The 11,316-nt window shown below is 28.3% G+C and overlaps 2 protein-coding genes across 2 annotated transcripts in view; both read left to right on the top strand.

Annotated features, from left to right (window-relative positions):
- The first annotated feature begins 1,555 nt into the window (after nucleotides 1–1,555).
- On the top strand, nucleotides 1,556–2,334 carry LOC106687579 (NADH dehydrogenase [ubiquinone] 1 alpha subcomplex assembly factor 2). Its single transcript, XM_014431552.3, has one exon. It carries the CDS (start codon nucleotides 1,633–1,635, stop codon nucleotides 2,047–2,049), a length of 417 nt encoding a protein of 138 aa, XP_014287038.1. The 5' UTR covers nucleotides 1,556–1,632; the 3' UTR covers nucleotides 2,050–2,334.
- Nucleotides 2,335–8,367: 6,033 nt separating this feature from the next.
- Nucleotides 8,368–11,316, top strand: part of LOC106687583 (odorant receptor 33c-like) — a 6,127-nt gene continuing 3,178 nt past the window's right edge. Inside the window, exons 1-3 of the mRNA XM_067053637.1 lie at nucleotides 8,368–9,122; nucleotides 10,425–10,527; nucleotides 10,605–10,712. Coding sequence (XP_066909738.1) covers nucleotides 8,368–9,122; nucleotides 10,425–10,527; nucleotides 10,605–10,712 — 966 coding nt within the window. The remainder of the gene's footprint in view (nucleotides 9,123–10,424; nucleotides 10,528–10,604; nucleotides 10,713–11,316) is intronic.

Raw genomic sequence — 11,316 nt, 5'->3', positions numbered from 1 at the left:
TAAAATAGTATAATTCTACTATTTGAGTTTTTTTTTACCGCACCTGGACCATATTCCATTCATCTATACACACGGTCAATCAATAATCTTCCAATTTGTTGAAGTGTTTATAAAACCAAATTTTGGGATTAACTGCTTCAAAATCTGGCTTATACAATATTTCAATCTCTAAATTGAAAAAAAAAAAATAAGAAAAATCTGGATACTAATAGTGGGGCAGGTCTATCAGACCCCAATAGCTCTCTACAGTAATAATAGGAGATAAGTGATTGAAGAATGTACCTAATGCAAATAATGTCAAGCCAGGAAGTGTCTATAATCAACAAGCCATTTCAATAAGTGATAATAGGTTTATAGAACTTCTATTTGGGCATTAAGTCTTGTAGACCCTTAAATATATTTTAATTAAATTGAAATTTCAAATTAAATTAATTCTTTCATTTAGTTCTAGTGAAATAGCAATAGTTTGCTGAGACAATTAAAATTTAATTTAAAAAAGAGCTTAAAGATCTACTATAATTATCAAACATACTATTTTATATTAACATAGTATAAAGACTTTTTTATAGGAGTTATTTTATCTGCAACACAAATCCAATAACTCCTATAAAAGTTTTTTAGTTAAGAATAATTTTTTAAATAGGACTTAAGCACTTCAGAAATACAATTGGTGTTCTCCAAGGAAAACGGTAAAATACCTCTTTTTTTTTTTCTTTTGTACACACTAGGAAACTTAACTAACATTTTCCCATGGATTGCCTGATTGCATTATAAGGTTAGTTGCAGTGTCCAATTATGGTAGTGGAAAAGTCTGGCTAAGCAGGTGGATTATTGGAAAAAGGAAAATACCATTCAACCAATGGGAAACAACCATTCTCAAGAATGAAAGTTTTTCATTGTATAAGTCCACTACCACCATTTTTCAAAATAGAAAACTTTATAGGATAATAAAGCATTCAGTAATAAAACAAGCTAACGAAAATTCGTCATTCCTATATTACAGAAAATAAGTTATTCTTTTCTTTCTATTATTCTATTCCTTCTATCAATTCTAAACATATTAAATTTTATTTTTTACCAAACAGAGATAATTTCGATAAGCAACTGGTTTCAGATGCAGTTGTATTGCATAACTGTGAAGATGTAAACTAAAACATTTTAAAAAGAATTTTTATTCAAAGTTTAAGAGCTTGGTTGGGTAATAGTTTACCCTTGATTGTTCAGATTTTTTTCAGTTGCATATTTTTAATATTCTGACGCAATTTTTAATATGTCTAAAATGGTTAGGGAATGTATGTTAACACTGACATCATCTATCTTAATTTTGTTTTCTTGAAAGAATATTGTCGTTTTTAAGTTATGGTGAGTGACAGCAAGTTGAAGGTACAAAATTGTAATTAATAAATATTTTTACATTTTAAAAGTTTTCATTTTGTTAGTTTCCATGCTTTACGACCGCATGCTTCAATTGTTTACGCCATTCTTTGGAATATAACTGTATTTTTTAAATATGTAGAAGTAAATCCAGAATTACCTCTTTGGATATTTTGCACTATCGTTGACAGGGAGGCAACTTTAGGTTATCTTTAGGAAGGTTTGTACATAATTTTTTTCGCTGGAAATATTTACATTATGGCTAATAAAAGCAGAGATATTTTGGGGAATCTTGTGAAAAACTTTATAAATTCTCTGAAACCGAGACAATTTCGTGGCAATTTAATGGGAACTGATTACAAGGGGAATCAGTATTACGAGATTCCTAAAAGTGATACTAACAGGAGAAATGCGAGATGGTTTGTTCCCAAGGACGGTAATGAGGACAAATTCGATTCTGGACTTCCAGCTGAATGGGAATCATGGTTAAGATATAGAAGGAAGACACCACCCACTGAAGAAGAAGTCATGAAAAATTTAGAACTTATGAAGAGTAAAGAATCAAAGGCTGCAGAAATTGAGAGGAAGTTTAAAGGAACTTCTGCTCCCCCTGGACAACCCTTAACATTTCCTAGGTATCCAGAATATGAGCAGCGCCCGGGTGAAAAATCTTAAAAAGCAATTTATCTGATTCAAAAATTTATTTCTGTGATAGTAAATAAAAAAATAAATAAACCTTGCTTTTAAAAAGTTAAGAGATTCTTTGGTACATGGAATCACCATCTTCATTCAATCTAGTCATATATTCACCTAATATTGGTACCAGTTTTTATTCTATATAGTGTTAAACGTATATAGTAATTTTGGTATATAGTAAAATATCTACTAATATGCACCTAATTGACTTTAGGTAAAATAATTGTACATAGCATTTTCTTGAATAAACAAGTCTATTTTCTATACCTCTTTTTAATGATGTTATATTTCAGGGATAAATAAACATTTTACTCCCAGAGATTTGAATCTTTTTGTTTATAAATAAGACTACTATAGCCATTTCAGGCTTAAATGTCTTAGGCTATTTAGTTTCACTATTTATTTAAAAATATTGGTATCAGGTATGTATATATATATATATATATATATATAGAGAGAGAGAGAGAGAGAGAGTTATGGCCTGTATGTTATGGTGAAATCCATTGCTTATTCATTGATAGTACAAATAATGTATCTCTGAGTTGTTCAGTTTAAATTAGAATGATTTATTTTGTTGATTAGCATTGAATGAAGTCATAAATGTTTTTTCTGCAGTTTGGTTTATTAATTTAGATCTATAGTTCACATAAAAACTCCATAAGTATTTTTGCTATTTATTTATTTCAATATCTATACAGTAAAATAATAAGGTAGCATGCGATGGATTTAGTTTACTTAAAGGAACCAACATGCTTATGACAATTTTGTACATGATGTTCTGTTATACTTGAAGTTCATCTTAGAAGAAATTAAAATAATTTTTTTTACAAAGAAATAAAAAAGATCGAAACAGTAAAGGGGAACCCGGTAAAACCTTTATTAAACATTAATTACGTATTAATCGTATTTGTTCGCAATATACTTAAATCAGTTGGTAATATTCACAAGGCCTTTACATTTATCAATAATATGGTGGTTTGTTGATTTTGTTATGACTGAATACTCTCCAACTAAGTGTTGCATTAGTTAATGGAGATTGTAAGTAAGTAACATAGGTCAAGCTTTGAATTTCTATTTATAAAAGGAAAAATCAAAATAGCTGGTCTTCCAGTTCTTGGTAAATCTGGAGTAATAGTGTGCTTGTGGTATTGATAAACCTCAAGGTACTTTACAAATGGCTATTCTCATTCTTATTTGAAAAAATCGAGTTTTATTTGTATTTTTAGGCCCAATCTTGGTGAAAAATATTTTATTTTAAATTTATTTCTAAATAAATGAATAACTACTCAACATTATATAATGAGACCTGAATACTTTTTGGTGCATTACGAGTATTACCTTCACAATTTTGCCTCCTATTATTTTTGGTAAATTAAAAATATAAATGAACTATAATCAGTCACCTGTGTGTATTTATTCAAAAGTTCACATTCACTACAATAATTAAGTTTGTGTTCAGTTAATGAAATCATTTTGCATGTGAAATAAATTTAAAATGCTTTTTTCATTTCATAACAATTATTAAATTTTGTTTTTACTTAACTTTAAAAAATTTAATGCGACCAGATACGTCTGGATACTTGAAGTAGTGGTTCTAGTTCACTACTGTCAGTCCCTTATATTGAATTTTCATTTATGTGAATTTATCTCTAGCCTCAACTGAAAAGGATTAATCGTAGGCTTGGTCATCACTTTTGAGCTAGTGTAACTGACAGAAGTCAACAGCAGTGATGCAATTAAAGCACAAATAATTTAATAATAATAAGGTACATTAAAATCTGTAACAATATATCATTGTGAATATAAGCCCAGGAATCATATTGGAGGAACTCTTGTGTACTGTTACCTAAACAGTTTTTCAACTGTTGTTTATTTACTGCTTCCCTGACTATTATCTGCTAGAGTAATATAATCAATTATTTCTTACTTATGATTAAAGTTGTACTTACTGTGCTTTATGGTCTATATGAACTATCCGCCAAACAAACCAACCTTTTTTACTACTACATTATCATCTTCTCAAATCTAAATAAACTTATTTTTTTCTAATTACACTTTTCCTCAAATTCAATCTGATTCTATTTGAAAAATATTATATTATCTCAGGTTTTTCAAATTATATTTTTCTTTAGGTACATAAGTGTATAAATCCATGAACATATGAAAAATGTAGACTTTTTCCTTTGTTATTTTTATGTTCAATGCATTTTCTCTGTTTTTGTTTTTCTTCAACATACATTGATTCAGATGATAGTTGGCATTATAAGTACTTGTTATCGGTTTGACTAAAATTTCCTTTATCAAGATTTTTAGAGGAGAGATTTTATAAATTATAGATTGACTGTAGAACTAAAACTTATGATGTGATTTAATATACTGAACTAGTATGTTTAAAGTGAAAAAACTTAAATACAGATTTACTAATTGAGCTAGGGAAGATAGATTTGAAACAGTAAGTGATACCATACTGACAACTGTGGAGTTGGTAAACTCTAAACCTATATTAATAAACTTTTGATAATTAAGGAATATTAACCCCTCTGTTTCCTGTTTTTATGCAGAGTTGAAGTGGCTTTATCCTTCCTACCGTCGTAAGTATTTCCTGGCATCCTTCACCTTCCAAGTAATACAATCCCGCCATCCTTCATACATCTCCTAGCTCCTTCAATTCAAATCCTCTATTCATTCCCGCAATACCCGTTCCCGGTCTTCAGATTTATACACAAGGGCCCACCGAACCGCTGCTTTCGATAGATCTTTTTATTCGAGCCTCATCCTTATGGAACTCCATCCCTTCCATCATCCGTCTCTCTAATACCTTCCCTACCTTTAAATTCTGCCTGTTCAATCATTTCTTATCCATCCAGACCCCATAAAATTGTAAATTAATATAATTGTAAATACGTATGTTAACTATTATATCATTCTTAATTATTTTTACACCGTTTTCTTTTCTCTTTTTTATTTATTCATTTTTTTTTTGTTTTGTATTGTTGAACTGATAAAAGTGAGAAAGTAACCTATAATTATTTTTTATGACTGTTTATATTTCTTTGTATTTTTTGTTTATGTTTCTCTGAGGCTCCTCAGCCCTCACCTATTGATTTATCTGTATTATTCTAAAGGGACTCGTCCCAGAATAAATAAAATATTATTATTATTATTAACTCAGTTTTTAGATGCTCATCAATCAATCAAAACAGGTCTTTAAATTGCATTGCTTTAAAATTAATTGTGCAATATTTTTATTTTTTAAAGTTAATATGTACTGTAAAGCGGGGTATACTAACACTTACTATGGTACAATTGGGGTGACTATGGTACAGCATCATTTTTCAAGTGTTTGAAACGTTCTGTCAGGCTTGAAAAAGTTTGCATAAAGGTTTCTCTAGCAGTACCTATATTTTGATAATTTCTTTTTCCCGATAATTATCTTTTTTTTTTGGAACTTCACAATAACACAACATTCAACATTATCTTCCTAACTTCTGTTTCCAAGTCCTCTTGGGTTGTTAAATGTTCATCTGAGTAACTTTTCATTGTATATAATTTTATTCTGAAGTGGATCACGATTATAGATTGCAGAAAATGTTATTTCATGATTTTACTTTAATTAAATACCAAAACTCATGCTTCTTATAGGGGACTTAAGTACACCATCTGTGTACCACTTTCACCTTATGGTACAAACTTGTTTACTCAAATTGACCATACTTTCACTCTTTTACCAGACAGTCAGTAGTGTAAAGAAATACCTAGTGATTTAGACCAAAAGAGACTTAACATTCAAGATAAGCTGTTCAAGTTTGGCCAAGATAAAAGTGAGTGAATTTGTTCCTTGGAATGTTGAAATCTCCTGTGAGATGTTCCTGGGGTATGCTCCACATGTTTTTATAGGACCCACATTATGTTCTAGGTGTTTCAATGTGGGCCGTAACATTGAAAAATAAATACTTTTTGAACTAAGAAAATATTTCTTATTTACCCTATTATTGTTTTCTTTAATGGCTCAGACAATTCATTCTACAAAAAGTATTTAAAAATACAGCATCCTTGGAATTCATGATAAAAAAGGGTGTACCAAAGTCACCTACATTGCGGGGTGAAATTAGTATTCTTGCTTATTATTTGAAGAACATTTTTATTATTTTTGGGATGAATGTAAAGCATAATATTTCAAAATTAAAGGAAAAATCAGACACAGTATCTGACAGAGACAATTTTTTTATTTGATTGTGTTGCATTTAACAGATTCTGTAGATTGTTATGTTGACTGTGGTTACTTTTTGATATTCGATTAATTTTTACTTTTTACAATACATTTCCTACATTTTACTGTAGGAATTCCTACATTTCCTACTTTTTACAATACTACAATACAATTTTACAATACATTTCCTAGCTATGGAGGAGTCTGTAGGAAGTCCAATTAAAGATAAAATCATGTATATATATTTTTTTTTCCTGTCATATGCCCCATTATTAAAACAAAGCAGTGATATGATATGATTGCAAAAGTGTTTAGTTCAGTAAATTTACTACTATTTGAACAGGTAAACCAAGTAAAAAGATTAATTTATCTTACTATCAGTTTGGATGCACTGTTAAAAGAAAATCCAAACTTCATTATCTTATTTGGCCATGAAATTTAACTTTATTGAAGATATGAGAGTATAAAGGAGTTATGTGGCATTTTAGGAAAAATAGAGATATTAGTTTGAAGAGTAATTCGAGTACTCCTTTCTATAAAGCACCTTGTTTAATTTTTCAAAACCTTAAATTTTGGTAGTCTACAGATGTTTAAAATTGAGTTTTCAGTCTTAAATAAGAATAAATAAATACTAAATTAAATTTTTCCGAGATTTATATGTCCATAACAATATTTTCATACATTAGCCTTCAATTATGTTTAGAAAGAAATACCATTAAGGTATGCTGCTATCTAGCAAATCTTTTTGAAATCTCAAGTCTTATTGAATGAACCTACAGATAGCACTGCAATGATTGCTTTAACATGGTAAATTTGTTAACATTAACTTGCATTGAAGGCAAAACTTATTATGGTCATGATTTGTGTCAACTATGTTTTTTATCTTCAATTTTCAATCAGATTTCTATCCTATAATAATTTTTAAATATATCAAAAATACTATCAAATTTCCATCTATTAACAATCTACAAACATGTTAATGTTTCTATTACCAGATTATTTTTCAGTTTTTTCCCATTAAATTTTATGATCAATTATTTTTTTTACAGTTTACATTATTTAACAAGTTGATTAAAATCTTTAAAAAATTAGTAGAACTAATGACAGTATTTAATGTGAGGGATCAGTAGAGTAATAATAAACACAAATAAGAGAATCTTATTATAAAATTATTTAATTTTTTATTTAAGTCAAACCCTATGTTAATTTTTTTCTGTTTTAAAAACTGATTTATTATGAATAATCATAATATTAATAATATAATATGAAATTAATACTGAAACAATTTTACATGAAGGTATAATTTAAAAAAAGTAATGAGAATCAGCTTTTCAATAATTTAAGAAATTTCTGTAGTCCAAAATTCAAATATACATCCAAAATATTTAAAAAAAAATTTTCCATATTCCTCTAAGTTTTTTGATAAAGTCAATATATTGGTTGAATATGTTTTTTCAAAACCCCTCTAATTTAGAATTTGTATTGATCTGAATATGGAGAAATTTAAAAATGTTTACTTCTGTTTATGAATTCTCATTTTCCTACACTATGATAATGTTCTCAATTTTTAGGGTTATTTAGCTGCTATTTCAAATCTGTAAGAAGAATGTTATGAACTATTTGCTAAGAGTCATATAATCTTTAGTGTAACAATTTCTGTTTAATTTATGATTGAGAGTTCATATTGTCTATTTTTGAATCAAATCCCTAGTATATATACATAAATAACTGACAGTATAGTTTAAAATATGAAGAAGATGGTCAGGTTTGTGGTCAAAAAGAATAAAAATAGTTAACAATATTTATTTCCCTATAACATACTATGATGATTGATTTTTTAAAAATATATTTTATTATTTTAAAATGCCTTCAACTTACTTGAAACAAGTTAAAATAGCAGTTTCACTTTCCTCACTAAAACTTTTTTCTTGCTACACATTATAATTTCAAGTCTCATTCTGTGATGAATTGTTTAATAGAATCTGTGTGGAACTTGGTGTGAAATTGATCGCCTGGTTGAGATAATAGACCCTATTATATCCTATTTAAGCTCTATTGAATTCACAGCTCTGGCAGTCCTAGCATTCATGATGAATACAGAACGCGCAGAGTCACTGGTATACCTACTGAAAATTGGTGGTCTATGGATCAATTTCACAAACCACCAATTTGGTTCACTTATTGCTGTATTTCAAATATTCAGATTAATTTATCTGGTAGTCGGTTGGTTTCTTATGATTAATGTAATATTTCTTAAAGGTGTCAAATTTTTATTGACTCCTTCTGCCGTTTTCATTCCTCTTGGTTTTAATGTTGTCGGTACAAGTGTATTATACTTTTGTAAAATAAGAATGATGGAAAAGCTTATTTTACAATGTGATAAAAATCTGAGCAGTTACAATGAACATTGGGAAAAGAAACTGATTCAAACAGATACTGAAAAAGTAAAATATATAGCTAATTGTTTCAGTTATGGTTTAACTTGTTTTGGCATTGTTTATACAATCATGCATGTTATCGTTAATATAGTTAGGTCTATAACTGGTAATCCAGAACGTTACACAGTTCCTTTGCCATTCGATGGTTATTTGGACGACACAAAAGAAAGAAATTTCAACTTTTACATTTACACACTTCTCTCTGATCTGTGGTTAGCCTTTGGTGTACCTAACACAGTGGCCTTTCAATGTACTATTTTTTATGTTGTATCCTGCACAACTACTGAAATCAACATTATAAAAGAATATTTACGAATATTACAAATAGGACAAAATAATAATGCGACTATTTTACCTGATTGGAATCTAAATCAGATCATTCTTAAGCATGGCCAAATTCTGAGGTTTGTAAAAACTTTGTATTCACTAATTGGGGAACTCCTATAGGAAATCTCTGTTGCCCAAAACTCAAATACACATCCCAAAAATATTTTTAAAATAATTTTTCCCAATTCCTCTAAGTTTTTTGATAAAGTCAATATATTAGTTAATGATGTTTTACCTTTATTTTTCAAAATCCCTCTAATTTAGAAATTATATCCACCTGAATATTTAAAACTAGATTTAAAAATGCTTACCTCTGTTTATGAATTTTAGTTTTCCTGAAATATGATATCTTTTTGATTTCTAGAGGCCTGTCACTGTTATTTCAAATCTGTTTAAACTTATTTTGTAGATCTCTCTTTTTTTTCTTTTTTCAAATAACTAATTTTATTGTGTGATTACATCAGCTAATAGAAGACATTCACACTATATTCACTGTGTGTAATTTATATATAAATTAAATACCAAATACCAATACATATACATTAAATACAAATAGATACCAAAATAATAAATAGAAAAACATAAAAATAAAAAAAAATAATAAAATGAAACAAAATTAAATTTAAAGTAAAATAATGTCTTAAACACATTCATTATAATTTGCATTCAGTCATGGGATCTCCTGAACAACCTTGTCTCTCCGCTTGTAAAGGAAAGAGCAGGGTACTCCAGATGATATTGATGCTTCTCTCTCAACCACATCACTGATATTGAAAGATATATTATATAAAATGATTTATAATTTAAAAATAGTTGTTAAAATAAAAAAAAATATAATATAATATGTACATATTAAATTGTTTTGTTTTACTCCATTTTCTGGGTATTATCTTGAAAACTTTTATTTTTTACTAAATTTTTAGGATTATTTTAAACAAATTAGGGAACATCAAAACAAGGAATATTTAGTATGGAAACCTATTAAATTCTTTTTTTTTTTTCAATCATCACTAGAAACTAATGAATATTTGGTCATTGATCTTTTACAGAAAGACTCTTTAGTATTCTGAAAAATATAAGTAAACTGTTTAAGACAGAATGTATCTTCATCAATAAAATATTAAATTAATGTTAAGTTATTAAATATATATTTCAATAAGCACAAAATAATATCTACAGACGTTTAATTTATTTTTATATTATCTGTATTGTGTTTAGAATTTATTCAATATATATTACAAAAAAAACTTTCAAATAGTTTAACGTTTTTTATCATATTTCCAAATTGATGTGTTTTGGACTTGAATTATTTACTATGGGAGATCCTTAATCAGTTTTTGGAGTAATTAAAAAAATATATATATATATTTTTCTTTTAGATTCAACGATCTGCAAAATCAAAGTATCGCTTTGCCAACTCTCGTGCAATGTCGAATTATTTTTACTTTATCAATTTGTTTCGTCATGTTTTTAATCCTACAGGTTCTTTAATAAATTATTTAGATTGTTCTTAAAAATATATACTGTATTTCTCACATATTTATTTTCTAAACACACAGTTATTTGGAAAGAATACATTTGTGATGCTTCTTGCTGCAGTGTTTATTTTGATATTGTTCGCCCTTGGACTCGTTCTCTGTTCGGCTGGAGAATATCTTGAGGAAAAAGTAAGAGTATTTATTATTATTATTATTTTTATCACTCATGTAATTTCTGTTATTAATATCATAAAAATACAAACTGAAATGTCATTTTTAAAAAGAACTTTAAGTACTTAGAATGTATTGAATACAATTTTTAAAAAACCTCTGGCTGTTGAACAGATTCGATATTTAGGACCCCATCTTGACAAGAGACTTACTTGGAATCCACACACAAGACTGAAACGACAAGAAACTGCTGGTAGATTCCGATTGCTACAACACTTACTTGACAAACGCTCTAAACTTTTCATTCACTATAAAAAATTAGTATACACCACGATAATCAGACCAATTTGGTCATATGGAATTGAGCTCTGGGGCTCCACCAAACCATCAAATTCCTCCCGCATCCAATCCTTACAATCCAAAATCCTATGTAAAATCCTTTATGCTTTATTACGTTACAAATAAACCCATTCACAAAGACCTTAACATCCCATCCGTTGCAGAATTGGCCCAAAACAGATATGCCTCTTTTCATTCCAAACTCCTTAACCATCCTAACCCATTAATTCTTAATCTTTCATCCTTAACAATCCCTGATAATCCTCCGAGGCGTCTGAAAAGA

Source organism: Halyomorpha halys, unplaced genomic scaffold (genome assembly GCF_000696795.3).
Source record: "Halyomorpha halys isolate HHAL.00 unplaced genomic scaffold, Hhal_1.1 Scaffold985.1, whole genome shotgun sequence".
Lineage (NCBI taxonomy): Eukaryota > Metazoa > Arthropoda > Insecta > Hemiptera > Pentatomidae > Halyomorpha > Halyomorpha halys.
The sequence above is the reverse complement of the archived record's forward strand: the minus strand, read 5'-3'. Positions and strand labels throughout refer to the sequence as shown.